Below are 23902 nucleotides of genomic sequence, written 5' to 3' on the forward strand. Positions count from 1 at the left end.
CTGAGAAAAATCACTTCCATTGAGTAATGTACAGCATTAAAAAAATCATTCACAGTTTTATTTAAAGTTCTTGCCATTGTATTCACTTACTAACTCTTCATGAAAATTTCTTCTTAGTCTTGATGCCATTTCTTTCTAATTAAAAGCTTGTATAACAAAAAGAGCGACAGCAAAACCCCTTTGTTTGCTAAAAGAAGAGGTCTATACTGTTGGACATGAAGGGGTTTATCCTGGGTTATGCTGCTGCTTAGAGTAGCAGTGCATGGAAAACCGAAATTAACTGGTGTTCTTTGAGTTTTATTAATTTGATTACATGTTGTAAGTAGTAATTTGAAGCCTTTTAATCTACTGATGTTTTAACATCACATCTTATCTGATGTTACTTGGACCATTTTTTTGTCCAAGTAAATTAAACTCCTCTAACAGAGACAGAAATGCAAGTTTGATGACTTTGATTGAAAGTAGCAGTGGACGTGTGAAGTTAATTACTCTAAAACTGGAGAAATGCAAAGGAGTGTGCTATGTGTGGTGATACTGAGACAGGTTGCCCAAGGAGGCTATGGATGCTCCAGTCCTGGAGGCACTCAAGGCCAGGCTGGATGTGGCTCGGGGAAGCCTGGTGTGATGGTTGACAACTCTGCACATAGCAGGGGGTTGGAAATGGATGATCATTGTGGTCCTTTTCAACCCAGGCCATTCTATGGTGCTATGATTCTATGTTTATCATTTACTGTTTCAGAACACTGCATTCTCCAGAGGAGCTGTTAAGACTTTCCTTTTTTGTGTATTTTTGTGTATTACAGAGTAGGATTTCATGCTGGTTCCTACCTATTAGTAAGGTTGTGCAACTAGTGGAAGACTAAAATAGTTTCAAAATGTTTTTATTAAAAACAACAGTATCACATACTTCCAATAAACTTTTATTTGTAATTACTGCATTATAAAGCTACAAAGCCTTATTATAAACACAGAAGAAAAGGAATTTGTTACTAAGACTCGTGTTTAATTGTAGGTTTTATTGAACGTCTCAGAGCCCACAGCTAACCTAATATATTGGCTTTGTGCACTAAGCCCAGTTGGAGTGCAGTTCTGTGTGTTCTGGATGCCTGTTTTCTGTGCTGTCCTTGCTAGTAGAATGTCTGTGTTACAGCACCGAAGGACTGATGACAAGCTTCTTTATTGTGGCCCTTAGCAATAGGTTGCTAAGATTAGCACTCTGAGAAAGTGATCTGTGTGAAGGGCTTTCAATTCTTTCCTGCAGTCATAGTCAACAGAGAACTATCAGACAGCTGCTTCTCCATCTGACAGGTTTGCTTATATATCAGCCCAGAAAGAAAAAAAAGATAACACAGGATCTCCTTTTCTTCTTCCTGACTTTTGATTTCCTTGGCAGAAGTGTCTGTGTTCAGAACGTGGATTTCTAATTAAATCTGGCTATGGATGCTGAGTTTTCACTGTTAGGTGGTCTGTACAAAAAAATTAATAACCCAGTCTTTTTCATATTCCGGCAACGTATGAGAAGTAGAGGGTTTGCAATCTTTTAGTTGCTGAGCTGAACTCATGCTAACAAAAGGAACAAAATATCTTTTATTAAAAAAAATATGGGCAAACAAGGTCCAGCAAAGTGAAAGCCTTCTGGACTTGCACAGTTTAAAGTGCATTTGGGAACAGGAAATAGTGAAGTTATTAGATAGTGAAGAGCTAACATGCCTTCCACTAAAGGCAAAGCTAAATACAAGTAAGAGACGATTGATTTTGTAGAATGAGAGCTGGATATCCAAGCTATACTTGGGCAGCTTACTATTTTTTCTTCTAAGCTTACAAAATGGCCTTCATTAGGAAGAAGCCAGCAAGCACCATTTCATCTGTCAGTTAGAAAACTCTAAGATGCTATATCCTGGGAATAACCACACTTGGCTGGAAGTCAATACATTCAACAGCTTGCTTACACACAGCGAGTAGCAACATATATGTACAAGCCTGCAATTCTCTCCCTTTTTAATCAGTAATTTTACTTGCAGTTAACTGTATTACTTAACTGTTTTGTACAAAGAAGATAATCTTCTCTAACAGAAGTAGGAATGTAAGTGAAATGTTACTTTGATCAGATCTCATGATTTGCTATTGAAATACAAGATAAAATCAGCCTGTTGGTCTGAATGAACAGCAAGATGACATTTACGATTGTCACTTGCTTTCCAGTTAATTTATCTAGGCAATAATGTGCCATGAGATATCCAATAATACAATAAATCTAAATAGATGTTGATAGCACAGCACAGATATAAAATTAAACGATAATCGTATTTACAGATTCAAAGCTATAGTAGTCAGTTGTATATTTATTCATATTAGCAAAATTGACCAGTAAACAGAACGTGCAAAGTTGTGGCAGTTTTTCCAGTTTCCCAATAAGTGTCATTTTATTCCAGCCCACTTTTTCTATGTTTGAACTTTTGTGTCTGACAAATACCCCAAAGAGATGAGTTCTTGAACGTGCAGACCAGTAAGAGGATTGCTGGTGGTTTTACACTTTTAAAAAGAAGATTGTGAGAATGTGGGAACTCCCCTGTGAGGATTTTACAGGTGTGAGTTGCTAAATGGCTCCATGCCAACATTGGCTGCATCTACAGCCCTAAAAATCTGAATGGCCTTTCCTACAGTCAGTGGGAGTATCTAAAACTCCCTACACCAAAAAGCAACTTAAAATTGGAATAATGTTTTAAAATAAGACAGACTTAACATTTCTCCATTAATTTACAGAGGTGTCTGGAATGCTTTGCATTCTTAATATCCCTTTGTAACGACATCTCTACACTATTGCACTATATTCTGACAACTGTTTAATTGTATTTGGCAGCTTGTTTTGGTTCTGGAACAGCTTGTTAGCCATCTAATTAAAATGGGGATTACTGTGATATGTGGTCTGTCTCTTAAATTTATAGGGAGGATGAAAAAGGATGTAAAGAAGTCAAATTATTTTTCAATAATAAAAAAAGCTTCCCAGCTCAAATCTTACTTCTTTTTCATATTTGTAATGTCATTACAGTGCTCAGAGACCAAACATTTAATATGCGACTCAATGACATGAGTATGAATTTCTTCTAGCATTATCTTTGCATACCATGTTTCAATCTTTCTATGAAAGCGGTGTGTAGGGAAATAAAAACAAGCATAAATAGGCTCCCCTCTTGCACTGCTCCCATTGTTGATGGAGGGACACAGTTGTGACGGGAGTCTCTGATTAGTCTAAGAAATGCTGTGGATGGTGCTGGTCTGCATGGAAGAACAGTTGGCTCTGGAAAGAAAGCTTGCTGCCCTGCTGTGTTAGGCTGTGCTCTGTTCCCTCTGGCTTCCAGGTTGCAGTGGCCATTCCCTGTCCCAGGATCCTTCATGAACCAGATCAGGTCACAAACTGGCTCCAGTGAAGGAAACAGCCTTGAATTTTTAAATCACAAATGTGTATTCGCAGAGAATTTATTCTAGTTCTGTTTATCTTCTAGAGCAGGACTTGCCACCTGTTAGCTGAGGGAGGAACCAGACAAAAATACCAAGGGAAGTGTCAAGCAAATACCTTAGCTTACCCCCACTCCTTCTAACAGATTTCCTGTTGCTTTTATATGCAATGGCAAAATACAGCACAGCTAAATCTTTTTGCCAGAAATTGTTTAAAGCAAGGAATCAAAACCAACCAGCCTGGTTTATTTCTTCTCATTTAACTGAGTTTGAACATAGTTTATAATAGGTCTTTCACATAATTAATTTGGGTATCTTCATTGTTAGATGTCCAGCTGACGGTTTTGTGAGGACTTATTTTTCTGTGTTCCGAATTAAAGAACTTTGAAAAGTATGTAAACCTGAGGTTGCCAAAAATAATCACTTGTGTTCCAGAGTCTCACTGCATTTGTTTTACATAACTCTAAGAGAAAAGAAAAACTGCTCATAATAACCATAAAAAATGCTCTTAATAACAGCACATCAGTGGGTTTGCATTAGTCGTGTCAAATATTAGGACAATTAATTAAAAAAAGTTAAAAGAAGTTATAATTACATTACAGTAATGTACGATAAAGGACAACCCAAAATTATTTTCATTATGTTTTATTCAGTGCCTGTTACACTTTTACAGTGCTGCTGTATTCCTATAGAAAAGTGAGTCTGCTTTGGTTTTCAGAGGTCTGTTGAAATACTTGTGTAAAAATAGAGCATCTTACAACTGTTAAGGGAATGCTATAAAGATCATTTTTAACTGGGTTGCCATTTTCAGTATTTAACTTTTGCGTTTCTAAAAGTTAAGGCAGTGCTTTTAGAATGTGAAATATCATAAAAGGCAAATTACCATACTAAACAACTTATCCAAATAGATGTGACGTTCTTGGAGTCTGCTGTCATTCTTTGCAGAATCTCTAGATGCTTCCATATGGCAAACTGCTTTTCGTGTCTGTAATATCTTGAAATGTTGAAATACTTCAGTGGCATTTTATAGCTAAGAACTCTAAAAAAGGGAATGTTTAAGGCCTTTCCAAAAGTTATGCAAGAAGGGAGCACGATGTGTGATGTGACAACCACGTGGATCTAGCAGCCTTTCTCAACAGCTACACTTCAGAGTGCACTTGTTCTGGTTCCATTACCCTCAAATCTCTTAGAATCCTCTATCCAGTTCTCTTTCCTTACCTGTGAAATGAAGGGACTGCTCTGATTGTTTTAGATTGTTTTTGAGGTCACTGTAAATACAGCTATATGGCTGTGATCTTCTGTTGGAGAGCCAGTCAGAGTTGTCCCAGATGTTTACTGTACGATTTGAAAGTGAAATTCATGGTTTTTTCACTTTACTAATTAGAAACCAGGTCTGCAGGGTGCTGACAGGCATTCTGGTTAGTTACATACATCCTTTGTTGGCCACAGAATTTTGCAATTTAATGCTACTTCTACGTTTTTTTTTTTTTTTTTTTAACATACACACGTACGTGTGTGTGTGTGTGTGTGTGTGTAGACACATTTATTGTTGGTTGGGCTGTACAGTTAGCCTAAATCCATGTATGTAAATTCTGCAGTTATCTGTCTGAGCTGGAGCTTGCCTATGAAATCATTTTTTCTTTGATTTGTGAGGATGTCTCAGTCTTTCCAGTGTGACCCCAGGACACAAACTTCCCAGGACATGAGAAAAGTGACAATATTTCAGCTCAGCTCAGCTTGTTAACAGTTCAGACTCCTGCCAGCACCATCCAGCCTGGGCATTCTTGTAAGCTAAAGGCTGGATGGCTGTGCTGATGGATCTCCAGTAAAAGATATTTAGCCTCAGTTGAAGCTGCTAATGATTTGAGCACAACTTGTGAGCATGAGTTCCCTGGGTTTCTGTGAAGCTTCCAAAAACCCAGTTAAGTCAGCATTTATAAATCTTCACCTCTTGCTTATTCTGCTTAGGTAGGTTAAAGCAACTGACTAAATTCCTAAGAATTTATTACACTGTAGATCTGAACACTTCCAACTTTACCTCCAGTCAGTAAAACATCAACAAAATAGGAAAGAAGTTGCCACCAGAGAGTCTCCTAAGTCGAATAACCTTGATTTGGATACAGAGGGTTACAAATCTTGGCCCCATGGCTTTAGAAACAGCTGTTGAGTTTGTTCAGCATCGCATCATTCAGCAATTCTGGTCACTTGTGGTGTTTTTCAGCCAAAGTAACATCTATTCCTTGTTTGTGTTCAGAGCCAAACTGCCTTCTTTGGCTTTGGAAGCTGGTGTCAAGCTTGAAATTGCAAAGCTTTTGGGCTGTAATTACAAACAGGAAAAGCTTCCCAGGGAAATATGGAGTTACGGACATTTGCAACATTTTAAACTTTTTCAGTTATCGTTGTTGAGTTTCAGTAACATGATATTACTAAAGGACACTGTGCTTTAATGGCACTGCACTGAATTATTTGGAGGTGATTCAGCTGCCACCATTTGAAATGCAGCAGGTTAAACTGTGCACCTGTACATTCAAATATGCAGTGTTTTCACCATGTGCATGCAAGGACATGTCTCTTACACAATGTTAAGTGTTAAAAATAGCCCTATTCTTAAATGCAAGCGTTTGCATTTAGCATCTTTACAAAGCTCAGCCTGAGAAAACTGGAGCAATAACATATGGACGCTCTTCTTCTTCCTGCCCCCTGCAAAGCCACAACTAAACTAAAATTGCGCTCCTCATTTTCTAGCTCTCTTTTTTTTTTTTTTTTTTTTTTTCCCTGGTATGATTTATTTTCAGATAATGTCGTTTGAAAACAGAAGGTTGGCATGTGAGAAAGGAAGCAAGGAGTATGTGAAGCAGTGGGATGGTGAGCAGGAGGCTCCTGCTTCCTCCCTGAGTGGACACTGCAGTGACTGCTGTGCATGGTGCTTGAGCTCATGGCATGGGCTCCTGAGCAACCTTGGTAACTCTGCCTTTCTGTAGTTGCCTACTTCTGTTTTTTTGTGTGTTTTTTTTCTTTTTTTTTTCAAAAGGCTTTCCCTTTCCTCGTGTAATTTAGCCTCATTGTGTTGAAAGAGTGATGTGGACCAGACTGCTGTGGTGTATTTGATTTATCAGGTTTTAGTGCTATATGCACCAAAGTGTGTCAGAGAAGGCTTGTTGTTTATGGTAGTAATTTCAGCAGCTGTTAGAAGAGACATTACTACTACTGAAATCTGGGACTGATTTACTCTTGATCTGCGTCCCTTTGTCATTCACTGTTTGCTTGCTTTTCACATTACTGGTACACTCTAGGGAATTATCTCGTGTGTACTGTAGACAAAAGTGATTGATTGTTCTCTCCACATGGATAACTTTTTCATCATTTATAAAGTAATTCATTAGGATTTTTTCATAGTTCATGATCTAAAAAGCAGAGAGCGTAGTTCAGTCCTGCTAAGTTCCAGAGCTGGTGTGCTCACTGGTGGCACGGGCCAGTGAAAGCATGAATCACAGAATTGCAGAATATCTGAAGTTGGAAGGGACCCACAAAGATAGTTGAACCCAATTCCTGGCTTCACACAGGAAATTCCCAGAATCCAAACCCTATGTCTGAGAGCACTGTTCAAACACTTCTTGAACTCCTGTGGCTTGAGGCTGTTATCACTGCCCTGGGCAGCCTGTTCCATAACCACCACCACTCTCTGGTCAGAACCTTTTCCTAACACCCAGCCTGACCCTCCCCTGGTGCACGGTGCTCTTCTAGTACTAAATAGGAACATGAAGGCAAATTATTTGAAGTGAATCAAGAGAGTAAGTCAACTTTCAGTCTGGACAGCTTTGCTATTTGAGATTGCTGCAACTGGTGAGCACCATGGTATGCTGAATAGTCTTTTTGGGAAAACTGTATCCACACTGCCTGCTTGAAAGCTAGTACTGTGGCTATTTATTGTTGGAAATGGAAGTTTCACTGTACTTTACCATAAGGCAGTGATGCAGTGGCAAGAAAAATACTCTGAGAAAATGTGTGAACAAAGGGAATTAAGGGAGAACTGATTGGTTTTATTCTTTGCGAGAACCACAATAAGTAGATTATTTAAAAGTTATGAAACTGAAGCTTTGAAAAATAAATAGTTTCAGAAAAAGAGGTCTGAGAATCAGAGGTGATAAGAATAATTATTTTTTCGAAGATGTCAGCAAATTGGAAGTAATTTTTTAGGTTAAACAATTCACAATACTCTGAGACAGTACTGTTTATTAGTAAATTGGGAAAATAAATGATATACAATGTTGTAATTTACAGAAGTCAAGAATGTTATGGAAATTTGTAGTTGCTAAATATTTTACCATTGCAATAGATTAAAACAAACAAAAAATTCTATTACATGAGTGTATGAATGGAAGATATGCCCAGAAGATGTTGTTGCCACTGATGACATGTACATAACACTGATGGATGGCACTGGCTCTGCCCATGCAGATCAAATGTCTGGCAGTCATCTCCCAGATCCTGGCTGTGCCATGGTTATTTGTAGCATATTGCAGGAACTGTGGGCGTGCGCATAAACTCCATTTATTTCACTCTAGTAAAATTTCTATGCGGGGGGAAAAAAGGTACCTGGGGAAATAAGTGTGTACCAGCTGGTACTGGCACACATCAGCTGAATTTACATCAAGTTTTAATGGCAATAGAGCCGTGATTGTTCCTTGCTTTGGTTGTTGTGGGGAGAATGTTTTTGTGGCTTTTTAAAAAGGTATTTCTCATTTAGTTTCCCAGGTTTGGAATGGAATTATTTTGAAGTATTTATTTTTGATATTTTACCAACACTGGGATCTAAAACCAGGCTGTATTTCAGTTCCAGTTCTGATGCAGTACAGCTTCCAGTCCTCTCGCTCTGCTCTGCACAACCTGCAAGATATGCACAGTGCTACAATAGTAATAAACCTGACATTTTCAGTGATGTTTAAATGATCAACTGATTTCTGCTAAGTGAAGGTCGTGTGTTTTGAAGCCCCAGCATTTTATGTGCAGGCATACAGGTGTATCTGTCAAAAGGTTAAAGTTAAGATGAACCTGCTATGTCCCACCAAAAACTTCCCAAAAATAGTGTCCCCTCTCCAAGTAGGTAACAGAAGATCTTCTGACAGACAGAGGAGATGTTTTTGTGAACCGTTCATTGCAAAGCAAAGATGTCTGGCCGGGAGAACTGGAGGCAGAGTTGATTCTCTGTCCTTTTTCTTGCCTTATCTGTTTGTACAACAAGGTACCAGGTGCTCTCCCTGCACAGATAACGGAGAGCCCTGGGGTTCCTGTGAGTGCAGAATCTCTGGGAGCACATTTGAGATGGTTAAACTTGGCACAGGCTAACAGGAGACCAGGCAGCTGGGGGCTTACGTTGGTGCCATTTTGTTAGGGGCCTGACCATAGGATTTTTCTGAGGCATGTAGGAACAGGAATGAAAGAAATTTGTGGTTAAGGGAGTATTTTTATTTGGAATTAGTTTGGAGGGAATAAAGGAATTATAGGAAAATTTGACCTGTGCTTTGGCAGACCTCACAAATTGATGTTGCTGTACAGGTAGAAGCAGTGGTAGATTTGTGTCTTACTGTGCTGCCTCTATTTTTAGTTTCTGACCGCTTGCAAATTCTGTTTACAAATGTCAGGAAAATGCATTAGGATTATCTGCATTGTTGTAGAGGTAATGAAATGCTGGCCAGTTTAGCCGATAGAACAGCTAAACACGGGCTCCCACTGACATGTCAGTGTAGCTGCTAAATGCACACTGTGGCTCCACGGGACTTCTAAGCTACCTGTGCTACTCTTTCCTTATTGCTTGTTTCCTGATTTAATATGGAGATTAGGAATCTTTTAATTTTTTTTTTTTAAATTCTTTTAACATCAGAAGCTCATCTGAGAGTAACTGAGAACGTGCACTGAGGAGAAAGGAGGGGCTGGGATGAGGGTTCAGCAAGAGCTCCTTAATCCATTCCTGCAATGCTGTGTGTAGCTCATGGAGCATGGCAGTTATACTGGAGGCACAAGGACTGAGAGTCCCTAGCCCTTCTGTCAGTGATCTCTAGCACTTGGTCTTTTATTGCAGCATTTTACAAGGGATTGCTAGGGATACCAGCCCTCAGAAAGTCTTTTCTGCCACTCTTATTCACTAGCCAGCAAGAGGCTAGTGAATTCCACTTTGAAGGCAGTCTAGAAGTAGAAATAGGAGGAAAGTATGGCTTTGAATGAATGTTAGAGTACAAAGGCAATAACTCTCAGAACAGAGCAACCTTGTGTGTACCTGTGAATGCCCAGTTTTGGTAGTGAGATTTCTCCAGTTTTTGAAGCTGTGTGTCTCTAAGGAAGCATGCAATGGAAATCTGATGGGAAACATATTTTTATGCCATGAAGTGTTTAAACTTGCAGCTGGAACACTGCAGGCTCACGTCAGCTTGTCAAGTGTAGCTCTTGCCTGGCAAGTCTGACCAAGAAATAGAGGCTCTTTTTTCACCTAGGTGATGAAGGGTGGGAAGTCTTGATTTAGTAGTGAGAGGGAGATGTAAATCCATGCTTACTGTCCGAATACTTTACAACTGAGAAAAAATGAACCTGGAAAGGAACTTGACTTTTCTTCATGTTTTGTAACGAGAGTCTAAATATTTGTGATATATGGCATGCATGTGTCCAGAGCTAGATGTTAGATGAATAAACAAAGGGTTATTTATTCCAAGATTTTAATTGCTGTTTATTCAGATAAGTACCACAGAGCTGTAGCTTGCAATTACTGAAAAGAACAGTCATACCACAGCAGCTCTGTTCTGCCAAGCTGTTCTAATGAATGATGAAATACTGAAAACTAGCCATTGCTTTTGTCAGCCTGAGACTGACAGTTGTTGATGAGTCTTTTTTTTTTAGCTCAAGTATTTTTATTTTTATGAAAATGTACTTTTAATAGTAAATTAGCAGATAGCTGTTGATGAAAAAGTGGTAAAATTAACCCTGTGCTTTATTCATAGTCAGCTTTAGTACTGGAACTGAAGTGCTGTGTGCATTTTGATCAGGGAGAACAGGTTCACTTAGTCCTGCTCTCAACCCTCAGTCTGCAAAATGCAGCAAGGAAACCACAGCTGCTCGGTGCCTGGGGGCTTGCTCATAGCCATAGCAGTGCTGTTGGCCTCCAAAAGCAGTTTGATGCAGTCCCAGATCCAAGTGATGGCATTTTCTCTTCTGTGCTTCTTTGTTGGGATTCCTCTGTGCTATTGGGGGTGTTTTTTGTTTTGTTTTGGTTTGTTTTTTTTTGCAGAGCACCGTCTACAACTGGAAACTGTGAGATGGTGGAGCTAGGATGCATAGAATCAAATGATCTAAGCGACACCTTTTTTCCTCCTAAACTTTAGCCTATTTTTAAAGAGTCAATTTAGAGGCAAAACGCTGTCAAATGTGAAGCTGGTTAAAATGTTTCCCATTACTACTTCTGCTTTTGGAAATCATTGATTCAGTGGAATTTGAAACGTTTCTTGTGGCTGTGTGAATAACATGTAGGCTTTCTGGCAAAAAGATGACAGACAAGGTGTGTGAATGGGCCTGCGTAACTTCATGTCAGTCAGGTGGGCTCTTGTGCCTTGCTGGAGCAAAAAGCACTTTGGGATGGGAATTTTTCTAAAAGTCTGAAATTGTTATTTTACTCAAAACCTCATCTGAAAGACAGCATACTTCATAAACACCGGTTTCTGAATGCTCTGCTAAACTTTATCCCACTATTTTAAAGAAAGACAAACATCTCTTGATGACCTCTAGGTCTAGAACCCTTTTTCTAAGTGTTGGGCAGGTTATTCTAGTAGCAGCTGGGTGAAGCTAAGTCCATGTGTTGAAACTAGTTTTCGAGTTTCCAGCCGAGAGAAGAAAGGATACAAACAAACAAATAAATAAATAAAAATAAAATATTTAAATGATTCTAAATAATCATTTTCTTTCCTTTAGCTGTCTCCGTAATGAGATACAGTGCATCATCGTTTGGATTTGCTGTAAGTAGAAATAAGAGCTAAATATTCTCTACTTTTTTTTTCATGTGCTCTTTCTGAACACAAAATACCTTTTTTTTTGTAAGTTCATGGTAACATGTACAAATGCAATGGCGGATTAGAAAAATTACTGTTGAAGTAAAGCTTTGGAAGGAATAATGGAAATATTTTCATTTTAATTCTTTGGTTTCTGACTGCTGAGGCTTACACAGGAGTTAATATTTATATCTCATCATTGGTAGGAATTATCTACCAGATATGGTTATCTTCTATAAAATCTATCAACTTACTCTGTTCCCTTGTTAAACTTTGAGCAAAATTCCTTCTGAACTTTGCATGTCCTTCCTACTGGAAGGCGAGGCTAAAACTACAGCAGACTTTGGCACTTTCCTTCTGTAATTGTTGCCATGGTTCTCCTGATCAATAGCAGAGCAAAAAATTTCCTTATGACATGCACAGTGCCTGATTTCAAACAGTTTAGCATTTACTTTCAAATTTGAAAGATAGATTGACTCTGTAGAAAGTTTGACGTGAGAATGAAAGTTTTTATAGTGGCTCAAACATTTTTTTTTTTGGAAATTTTTAGATATTACCTGAAGTCATTTCTTAATTTGCTGGAAATACAAACATTCTCTGTTTTAAGAGTGAAATAGAGAACTATGAAATCTTGACAAACTGGGATTTTGGCAAAGTTAAATGTTCTTTGCTTTGAAACAAAACGTCCTACTGAAGAAAATTCATGAATTTTCAGGGAAAAGAAATATTTGGCAGGCATTTTCAAACACTTTTCTTTTAGAATCTTTGCATATGAATCATATTTGCAGTATTGTAACTCTTGTGGTGCCACAGTATCAGTTTATTTTTTTTTTTTTAACTCCTCCAGATCCAGATTATGGATTACAAGTAGAAAGTTCTTAATCTCTTGCTCGACTGGATGAGTTCTGAAGTGCATCATTGTGCAAAAATACATGGCAAGATCAATTTAATGAATGTAAATCCTACTTTCATTAAAATGATTTATTCGAAGCTGCTTTGTGCCTGTGCAGCAGGATGGTAAATATGTTGCTGTTAGTATTTGTGGGCATCTTGTTGGACCACAAAACAATTGACTCTGTATCTCTTTCAGTTTGATGCTACCCTGGATGTTTTGTCGTCAGCGATAGTTTTGTGGCGTTACAGCAACGCAGCTGCTGTACATTCTGCACACAGGGAGTACATGTAAGTACACTTAATTGCTTTTGGCTTTGATATAGGCCTGCAGAGCTTTGGCTGTCAAGCTGTGATGTTGAGAAAAAAGCATTTTGCAAGTATTCATTCCTTATGCCCATTTTCTGCTTGGACCCAAACACATAAACTGTACCGGAGCAGACTTCCCTATGTTTGTGATTTTCATTTTCCTTTTGGCCAGTGTAGGAATTGTTAGGGCTTTGGGCTTTTTTCCTTGCAGCATCTGTGTTAGAAGGATTGTATCTGCAATCTGTAATGGACTGTAAGTCTCTTATTTTGCCTATTTCTCTGTTATTCTTCTCGGGGTATCCCTTCAAAATTGTTGTTTATATTATGTATGTGCCACCTTTAAAAACACTGAATATATGTCAAACGCCTTCTTTTTAAATGTAAATCTCTTTATCTTCTTGTGATATTGTTAGAAGTTGAAGTTACAGAACACCTGATAAGACTGAGTTTCTATTAGTGATTTGGTAGCAGGGTGACATACTTTATTTGTACTACTATACAAATTGAGACATAGGCACACACACAGATCTCCTTTTTATTGCAGAACAACTATTGTCTTGGTAAATAAGAGTATTACCAGTATTTGCACGTCTTCTCCAGGGAAGAATGTATTTGCTTGAAAAGAAAGCATATTTAATGATTGCTTTTAGAATCCTATGGGAAAAAATAATCTTTAGATGGCAGCAGTGTATTGACCACAGTGGAGACTGTAATCTGTGTCATTTCATTTTCACTGGTGATGCATGTGGTACCTGAGAAGATCAGATTGACTTTGGCTAAAGAATTGTTCTGGATAGTGCATAAAGACAGCTTCTACCTCCTGATCACATTTCTAGTACACTGAGATGCAAAAGATGCAACACTGTAGAACATTTATCTGCCCTGTTCTGGTTCTGCGTTGCCACTGCTAGTAGTACCCAGTCTGGCTTGTTTGAAGATAATTCCACTATCCTCTGGAATGGACTATCATTGTATTACATAGGGGGATGTGATAGTTTTTGTCCTCAAACACCTCTAATGAAGTCCCTTCCACAAAAAGGGATGCCTGAATGAAAGTGGGTTTTTTATTACCGGTAGACTCAAGGGGAAAAAAAAAATACACAGAAGGAACTACAACTTGTCTTCATAATTCTTTCCTATAAACTAAGAAAACTGTAAGCAGTATTTTTAAATTCATTAACTAGGGCTCGTGCAACAGCTTGGTCAGTGTTGTGAATCTCTTTCTGGCACAATTCCATGCATAATAGTTTGGAATTAATGGTCATAGAAAACTGATGTGGCATTGATTCATAAAAATAAATACAGAAATATGTGATCAAAATTAGCCTATCTGCACAAATTTGGAGATCTTAGCAGACATTTCCTGAGCATCTTGCTCTTGTGGGCGTCCGCAGAGATTCCTGTCAACATTTAATTAACATATTTTTGAAATCTCCTTCTGCTGAACAGTGAACATTGTTAAGTACTTTATAGGGAAAATAAATCCCAGTACAAAAGAAGAATCAACATATCCCTATGGCTAAGCCAACAAAGTGAACAAGCAAAGTGGCAAACATATTTTCCCGCTTTTTATGCTCTTTATAAATTTGCTTTCATATAATCCCTCTTCTTTACATAAAGCTAAATTAAGCCAATATATTACTTGCCATGCCCTCTAGTTGAAGACACCAAAGATTACGTGGTGAGATACTGAGTTAAAGAATACAACTATATGCTGGGAATATTAATCACTGGGTAGGCAATCTGGTTATTGCTTAGTTTCTAGATTTGACAAGACAACGATCATTTTATAGACGAGCAAAGATGATTTTATCTTAAGGCAGTTCCTACTGGGTCAGATTTTTGAGAGAGGCATATTTCTAGTTTCCTGTTGTGTTTAATCAATCTTTTGCTTGAAAGACCACATGCAATTATTTTTTGTCTCTGCTGGGAAAATGTTGTGTGACTTCCTGGCTGCTTACTTAACTTTTAAATAATTCTTGTACTGTAAGTGACTATAACTACACCTGTTCTTTCACAGTTTTTATTTTATTTGTGCCAGGGAAAACCATCTCTAAGACTTTTGAACAGTTTGGTCATAATTTACATAGGTGCTTGTGTCATGCTGTGCATTGTTCATGTTTCTGTGTGCCCAGCTGTACTTTGCCTTGCTGTAGAAGCCAAATGCCTGCCCAGAACCCAGCATTTCTATAAACACATTACTGCATTTACTAGAATGAGGTGTGTACAGTTTTGCTCTTCATTAGTGGGTCTCTCCTTTTATTGATTTAAATACATTTTTGTCTCCTAATGTACCTAAAAATAATTTGTATCCCAAATTCCTTGACAGGAGCCAAGTGAAATTGCCAGTAAATTATGTGTTATAAATTTATAAAAGAAATTATTTTATAAACTTGACAGAAGGAAGTTGATGCAGAATCTGCTGAAATCAGTGGAAACCTCTCACTGAAGGGCTAAGATAGATCCTGTCCTGTTAGGCTTTGTTGAGAGAGAATATGAACATAGAGTGGAAAACAGAACCCTAGAAAAAGATATAGAGAATACAGCTTGACTCATTATTTATGATCAATTAAATGCTTACAATGAGATGCTAAGATACGAAAGAATATATTTTATTTAGCATAATCTTGTTAAAATGTAGCCATATGGAAGTGAGAAATGGAGCATTTCATGAGCTGGTACTCAGAATGAGCAGTGGAAAACTGTGCTCTGTGCCAAGTTCTGTTAAGTCAAACTGATGCATTGCCGTTTGACTTCAGGGGGATTGTAGTTCTGTATGTCCCATAAAAATGTGCCCTGCTGAGTTTAACTTTTTACTAGTTCATTTGATTTCTCTCCTTTTCTGGAGCAAGAGGCGAAGGTACTTTTTGGTGTACATGTGACCAGAGTTCTACAATGTACATCTTTGATAATTCTCATGGCATTTAACACATGCCTACAACACAACCTAAAATATATTTTAACTTACCTTTGGGATTCACCCAAATTCTCTGAAATTGGTGGCCCAAAGAGATCAACTTACAGACTTATGCATGTCTTCTATGGATGGAGAATTTTTCTTAAGTTGTTGTGAAAAGATTTAGCTGGTTAGATTTGAGGTGTGTGACTAATTTTTTTATGCCTTATTTTTAAATATAGTGGCTTTGAACATACAGTGGATATTGATTAAGATCAGATATAAGCCACTGTAAGCCACATGAGACATTGCTTGACTTTGTCTAGCTGCCTTATTAATCAAAGTATGTGTAGGAGTGGGGTGAACATTGAAAACATTTTTGTGACCTGATATTCCTTGGATAGTTTCTCACTTCTCTATCTTACTGTTTTGGCAGTCAAATAAAAGGGCCAAGTCTCTCAACTACTCAACACGGGCTATAGTGTTTACATGTGTTTTTTAAGAGTTTTTGAAAGAATTGTAGAACTTGAGGAGTGCAGGAATTGGGAGAGACCTGAAAGGAAGGATACCTGGAAAGAAAGTCAGAGTACATGGTTTCTGAGTGCTTAACTTGCTCGGCATGATCTGCTGGGTTGCAAAAGGGAATTTGGAGGTATTGAGTGAATTATCTAAAAGGCAGTAATCCAAACGTCCAAGAAGAGGTGCGTGCTGACATAACAAGAGAGGTAATGTTGAATTTCAACCAAAGATGAAAACTTATGACTGAATGTCCTTGCAATTTCCTGTTTTTCTTTATAAGAGGAAAAACTGAGAGAAAGGAATAAACTCTGATACAGCTGATTAAAAATACAATAGGATGACTATCTGTGCACTTCAGACAAGTGCTTACCACTTAATGATGAGGATTTTTGTGCAGCACTGTGTCTGCAGATTTGCATCTGTAAGTTTTATTATGGAGGGGTTGGGGTTGGCGAGCACCTCTGGAGATCATTTCTTTTCAAAGCAAGGTCAATAGAGCAGGTTGCTCAGGCCCATTTCTGATTGGAATGTGAATATCTTCAGGGATGGAGGCGTAGCATGCTCTCTGCATAATCTCTTTCAGATGAGTATTTCTTGTATTTCAGTTTGTAACCATTGCCTCTTGTCCTGTCACTGGATGAGAGATCTCTACGAAGCTAGATAAGTGTGCAGAAAAATCTGTGCCAGGATAAAATTCTGAAGCCAGTCTTCTCTTTTATGTTATTTAAATATTGAGCTGTCACTGAGCAATTCAAGATGCACCAGGAGATCTGAGCAGTGTACACATATTCCTGAATATTCTGCCCCTTGGTTAATCTTCAGTGACATAACAACTTCTTGGGATGCTGAAGGAATTCTAGGTTTTGTTGGTGTTGGAGAAAATTTATTGAAACTGATGAGGTAGTAGCAGTTTTTCATGTACATAAATAAACCCAGTGAATAGCTGTAAAGTCATTTGCTAATAGAAACCTGGGTCATTGGGGATCTGGAAAAATGTCTCACCAGAGCTGCAAATAGTAACTAGCTATGCAGCCAAAGGTCAACTCTTTGATCTGGTAAATTCAGGGATGAAGGACTTAAATTGAAGCAGTGGAACTGAGTGTGAGGAGGTAGTGATAACTGCCACTAAAAAAATGAAAGCCTGAGAAAACAGAATAACAAACTTAGGGCACATAGGTTTGTGAAAAATCTGTAAAGGATGCAACTTTTAATGTGTAGTTGGTGGGAAAAGTCTCAAACCTGTGAACAAAGGAAACATCTCCCATTTGATTCTCCTTCTGTTCAGGAAATAGTGCTTTGCTCATTGTAAATTAATACAGTTGGCAGCCTCAGGTCAAATATTCAGTTCAAATGGAGTAATGTTCTTTGTAGGTTATAAGGTAGTAATGATGCTGTGTTACAGAGCTGCAATTGCATTTTGCTACTGTGTGGTGCAGGGGCTGTTTCTGCTTATGCCCTCAGGACCCAATGCTCCTAGGATTTTTTTGTGCCTTTTTTTTCTTTTTGAGCTTATATCTTTAGTGTTGCAAAGACTAACTGTGCAGCATATTTAACACAGTGATTCTTGACAGCTACAGCTGATGTTTATTATATATTATTTTGTACATGCTATCAAGTTAAATTCTCTATTTTCCCAAGAACCAATCTGTCAACATCTTTCTTAAGCCAGTGCCAGAGTAAATAAGAAACCTTACTCATAGTGAGCATACTGGATAAACCAAGAGCAAAAACCTGATATTGTTTTCAATTCTTCCTTTATTGTGAAGTCCAGACTCCAACTATTCTAACTTTTACTGTTGTAATAAGAAAATAAAATTGTATAATGAGCAAATAATTCCTAATAAACTCAGAGTTTATTAGGTCATAATAAGCAACAAACTCATGTATGTCTTTTATTCTTATATTGGTGAATCTGTCATTCGAAATATTAACTTCAGAATTAAAATAACAGGAATTAGACAGTCTCATGTGTGTCAGATAAGGCTGCATATATCTGTCACACACCTCTACCAGCTGCTGAGAAAAGCTTTTTGCCAGGTGAAAGTAGGCATTCCTGTCTGCAGTGAAGCAGCATATTATTCTGGAGTGCTCTTTCTTTATGGGTAAGATGATGCTTCACTTGGAAGAGTAGGAGGCTTAAATTATCTCCATTTCTGTATTTATTTTGCATGTTATTTCCCTACCTTATGCTAGATTTAAAAACAATGAATCAGGAATTGGGAAGATTTTGCTGTCGTTTGTTATTAGATGTTGTCTAAAAGCTTTACTATATGTTAGTAACTTAACTTTAATCTCCATACATTAACCTAAGCTGTGGCAGCTAGATTTGATATTGTCAGAGTGCTAAACTTGTTGGCAAAGTGAAAAATGCCTGCCCCGAGGATTTGACTCTTAATAGGTTCTTAAATTAATGTGAGAGTGAACCAGTATTCTCATCCATTTTTACATCCAGAAAAGCAGAGCTGAAAGAAATCCAAGCACTTCTACCTTAGTCTGAGCTATAGCTATAAGAAAAATATTCTATTTTTCCTCGGGGATGATGTAAATAGGAAACCTGACTCATTATGAGTGTGCTAGATGCAACTACTAGAAAATCTCTCACAAACTTCACTGTCCTACCCATCTGCTCACTGTTAAAGGTGTACATCTTATTTTTATTCTGCATATGTTACACAACATATGTATATAAGAAAACTTCTCTAGGAAAGTATTACATAGATATTGTCATATATGGGCTACCATGAAGAGAAGGACATACAGGAATACAGATATTCTGACCTGTCCAGGACATCGTGCACTAGTGTTGAAATTTAGGACTGTGTAACAGTTGATAAGGGAGTCAGACTATTTAAAAGCACTTCATCAAACATGAATACCAATGATACCAAAAGCCAGTTCAGAACACCTCTTGACCACAAACTTACAGGGTATGAATCTTTTTCCTTAAGCTTCCTCGGAACTACTCTGCCAATTTTTTTTCACAGAATGTGCATCACAACCAGCTTCTGATTGTAAGCAGCCTTTTCAGGTAAATGGAGCAGTGCAGCTACCAGGCATGTCAGTGTTTCAAATGCTGCCATGGACCAGTAGATGTTTTTCTAGGAGATGGATACAGCTTTGAACAGCTTTTCTGTAATAACCTTATATTCTTAGGCATGTGACCTCTGGAGAAGCCTAGTCAAGTGACCAGAAACTCTTCCCAGTTGCTTAGTTACCTTCTTTTTGCAATATAGAGTTAAGCAAACAGCAGTAATAGAATCATCTATAAAGCTCTGTTCAGTAAGTAGACACCCGCTCTGAAAATACCAGAGGGATCTGTGCTTTGCTGTAGTATTCCCTTTGTCAGCATGGGTATCATATGGATATAAATACTCCTTGGTCATCTTTTTTCTTCTGCTCTTTAGTTTCTCATGCAATTCACTTTTGGAGGCCAGGGAGAATAAGTGTGTGAATGCTATCCCTCTTCAATTGCTAGGGAAAATTGCTGAATGCCTTCTTTAAAGATCTGTCACATTGTCAAGTCCTACAGAACTGTGTCTGTAGATAACAGAAGTGGGCAGGTCAGTGTGACTGCTGAGAAAATGTGAGTGAATGATAATGAATCTGTGTAAAGACTTCTAACTTGCTAAGAAAATTTAGAGATAGGTGGGACACTGAGACAGAGCGAGCCTTTCCTTCCAAAGTATTTGAAACCTTTTTTTTCTGTATTGGTTATGTTCAGATGACATCACTTAACGATATTTACTTCAGGCTTGGTCACGGTAGCCTTAATGAAGCTACACTGATTAAACAGTATGGGTATTTAGTCGTGCTGTATGGACATTGAGACACAGCTACTCTTGCCCTCAAAGCTACAAAGAGTGGGAAACTGTCTTTCATGGGAGGAAATGGCTGTCATACAGCTAGGCTAGGTCAGGCTCTACTTTCTTTTGGTTCACAATAAGAGAACATACTGATCCAAATCATTGCAGAGTGTACAGTTTATTGATACAAAACAAACAAACATAAGCAGCACAGAACTTTCAAGATTTTCAGTTTCAGTACTGTATTAAATTTTCATGTACATACTGGCTCCGCTCTACAGGCTAATTCTACTAAAAAAGTATTGTCAATTTAGGTGGCTTTGAATGAAAATAATCCTCTCAATTCAGACCCAACAGTATCAGTCACATCTGAAAAAGCTATGGATAATTTTATCTGTGCTGTACCTAAGAAAGAGATGCACAGATGGCAGAATCCAAACCTAACCACAGTTAGGGGCAAACCTCTGTGGCTGGAGGAAAAAACTCTTTTGTGATGAGTGAAAGGAATAGCTAAGTGATCCAGAAAAATGTCAAATGCATGGAGATAGCTATGAATCCAACTCTGCAGTTCTTGTCTAATTCTCTGCCACCTGGGGTTTGTCCTCCTGGGGAGTGTGCATGTCTCTCTGTCTGAAGGAGCAGAGTGCAGTTTGCAAAATACATGTTTGGCTATGCTTCAGTGTCTACTTTACAGAAGGAGAATTTTTTTTTTTAAAGTGACATTGAACATTTCTAAATCATTTTTTCTTCTGCAACATGTAGACAAAATATTATATCCTGATACAGTATTGGATACAAGTCTTAGAGGTGCTTTGGTAAGCTGTATTGTAAGGCTGCACCATTTCTTCATAAATCAATTAAGTTGTATTCAGGCAAAGAGTGAAGCAATTATAAATTTTGCTTTTATCCAGAGAGAAATGCATGTGTGTGTACATTCATGCACACACACACACAATTCTCACACACAGAGTTTATACTAAATAAAAACTAGTGAATGTATATATTTATACATTCTAAAATCTGTTTCTAACAGTGTGGCATCTGTAGACTTGGCAATGATTTTAGTGTAGCCAGATCCAAAATCTATTTAATTGATGAAAACCTTTCCTTTTACTTCACTGGTAGTTATTTAGGCAGTATTTATATATATTGCAAAGTATTCACACACACACATGCATACACATACATATGTTATGTGTATATAATTGTGTTCTGTGTTGGAATTTGATAATCACCATAAAAGAGTATCACAGAAATTCTCAAAAGGCTTTGATTTCCATCTTCAGAGGATTGTCAGAGTCTGTGCTCACCTGCTTTAAGGCTACCAAAGAACCAGAAAATGGGACCTAAGAGATTTCAAGTTCTCTAGGTTGTACAAATGCCTTTAGGCTTTTGTTGGCAGATTTTTAATAGATGGAGAATCAAATTATTTATGGAACTGTTGCTGTAGTGCATCTGCACAATTTTAATGGATGTACCTATTCTGCAGTGACTAGTTGAACTTGAGAGCGTGATGCGAGTTTTAAAAGGCCTGTAGCATTTTCAACATGAAATATGTCCCCAACATTGTTGAGTCTCAGATATAAGCAGCATTTCCCCTATGTGCTCTGAAAAAAGAAGTTAGACAGTGTGGTAACATTGCCTATTTTTAAATACATAATTGAGGAAAGTGCTTTCAATAATGATTTGTAATAATAGTTGAATCCCCTTTGGTTTGTTATCTTTTTTTTTGTTTGTTTTGTTTTTATGTTGCGGAAAAGAAGTAGCTGTATTGCTGCTAACCTGGATTCTGGCTGTGAGAGGTGGATTGGAACACGTGCAATGAACCCCTTTGTTCCTATGTATCTTAAAATGACTCTGTTCCCTGTTCACTCAGCAACAGGCAGGTGTAAACAGTGAACAGCAGTGAGTGTGTATAGATTGGTGTCCAAGTCTTGATCAGTAACTAAACCTGATAATAAAAAAGCTGAACTGAAAACATTAAAAAAAAACACAAACAAAGCAAAACAAACAAACAAACAAAAACAAAAAACAACAGTGTAACTAATTGGGCACAAAAGAACTTAATATCCAGTAGCAAAGCATGACAAAGAAGCAGGAGCCTCAAGACTTTTTGCCTATGTGTTACAGTAATATGCCACAGTGGCTAATAATTGTTCTTTTTGGAGTAAGAACTTTAACGAGCTTAAAGGCAGATTTTAGAGTCTTAGTCTTTGCAGTTCTGGATATCACCCTAAGAAATAGTATGGCTAGACCTGTCTCAGCAGTACTGCAAAATGGGTAGCAAGGAAGAAATGTTAGTGTGTTGTTATTCTGATCTCTGTCTTTTGAAATAATTGGCAGCAGAGCTGTGCTTGTGGCAAAGCGTGAAGCTTCCCTTCTCCCACTGGAACCAAGCAGAAGAGCCTTCCCCTTCAGTGGCTGCTTACACCCTGAAATGATCTCTATTTCCCATTGTATATTATTTGTCCTCTGACTTTTCAGAGTCCTCTTTGGCTACCTCTGCCTTCCTCTACCTCATTCCCATCAGCCAGAAACCATTGGTTTGCCATCCTTTTGGTAAACAGAGACTGAGTTTGTTTCTCTGAGTTCTCAACGATTTTGTCTACACTTAAATCTTGGCCTGGCTACAAAAGGAATGATATATTTGGCGACTACAATCTGAATATAAGAGCTGCCATAATACAAATGTTAGAAGAAAGAAGCCTCATTCTGTTTAAACAGACTGACTTTCTCTTATCTGGAATAAATGTGGTGTAGATTATTGCAAGCTTCCAATTTATTCATGAATTCACAGCATGTAATTTGTATTTGGTTATGGGAAGAAGGAATGAAAACAAGAATACCAGAAAAATGGAGAGGAAAAAAAATGCAACTAGACTCAGAAGATGATTTAATCTTTTCTCATTTGAACTCTGGAGGATTCATTAGTGGCTTTACTCATAGATTAAATCACGTATTCGTCATAAAAGTGATTTGTTCGGCTTTGCTGAAAAAACTCATATTACTCCAGGTCTTAGAACTGATATTGCACTTAGTGGCCTGCAGCATATTTTAATGCTACTTTTCAGTTCCTTGTGAAGTAACAGTTTTCACACTACCTCTTCACTCAGAGGTGAAAACAGTCTCTGTAGATTTTAACATTTCCTTTTCTGTGGGCTGTGGGACTTGTTTCATGCAGAAAGACCTCAACAGAACCTGCAGAGGGAAACATTTTGTTAATAAGGATTCATGGGTTTATAGGGTAATTCAGGTTGAATGGGGCCTTGGAAGGTTTCTAGTCCAATCTCCTGCTCAAAGCAGTCAGCACTGACATCAGAATGAGTTGCTCAGAGCTTTACCCAATTGATTCTTAAAGACTTTCAAGGATAGAGGCTGCACAACCTCTGTAATCAGATCTCATGGTGGAAAGTAGTCCATTTCTTTTAGAAGAATGTATACGGTAAGATTCTTAACAACCCAAAACCCTGATAGCTATAAAGTCTAACTTGAAGGATGCACGCTGATTGGAAATATATGGATAAATTGAATGAGTGAATTACTGAAAAGTGGATAACTTGTATGCATATTAAACAATATATTTTAGTCTAAGTTGAATGAGTCAAGAAGGTTCAGCATGACTGGGGCACAACTGACTAAATCATTTGGGGATTGCTTTGCTGGGAAATTGAGAAACTGTAAGAGCACCTGAGAAGAGATGCCTCTCTGTGTATCTGTGTCTACAGAGTGACACATCCCACTACATTTTGTTATGGGAAAGTTTAACTTCCCAGATTTAATGTGGTAAAAATGTTACAGGAACATCCAGATGCAGGTCTCAGCTGAGGCTGTATGGAAACATGGAGTCTTTCCCTCAGACTTTGTTCTGTGATCTATGGTCCTCACAAACTACACCTGCGAAATCCTTGTGAAGTGATACCTGGAGATAAGGTTTTGGGTTTTTTTTCTACTTAAAATGTGATTGTTGCTATCTTACCAGTAGAAAGGAAAGCTTTTAA

The 23902-nt window shown here is 37.9% G+C and overlaps 1 protein-coding gene across 9 annotated transcripts in view; it reads left to right on the plus strand.

Moving 5' to 3' along the window:
- TMEM163 (transmembrane protein 163) overlaps nucleotides 1-23902 on the plus strand; it is a 106412-nt gene that overhangs the window by 54245 nt on the left and 28265 nt on the right. For all 9 annotated transcript variants that reach the window (XM_052674880.1, XM_052674879.1, XM_052674874.1 and 6 more), the window contains 2 exons: nucleotides 11410-11453; nucleotides 12577-12668. In XM_052674880.1, the coding sequence (XP_052530840.1) occupies nucleotides 11421-11453; nucleotides 12577-12668 (125 nt within the window). In that variant the 5' untranslated portion in view covers nucleotides 11410-11420. The remainder of the gene's footprint in view (nucleotides 1-11409; nucleotides 11454-12576; nucleotides 12669-23902) is intronic.

The sequence above is a fragment of the Tympanuchus pallidicinctus genome, unplaced genomic scaffold (assembly GCF_026119805.1).
Source record: "Tympanuchus pallidicinctus isolate F22 unplaced genomic scaffold, pur_lepc_1.0 scaffold15, whole genome shotgun sequence".
NCBI lineage: Eukaryota > Metazoa > Chordata > Aves > Galliformes > Phasianidae > Tympanuchus > Tympanuchus pallidicinctus.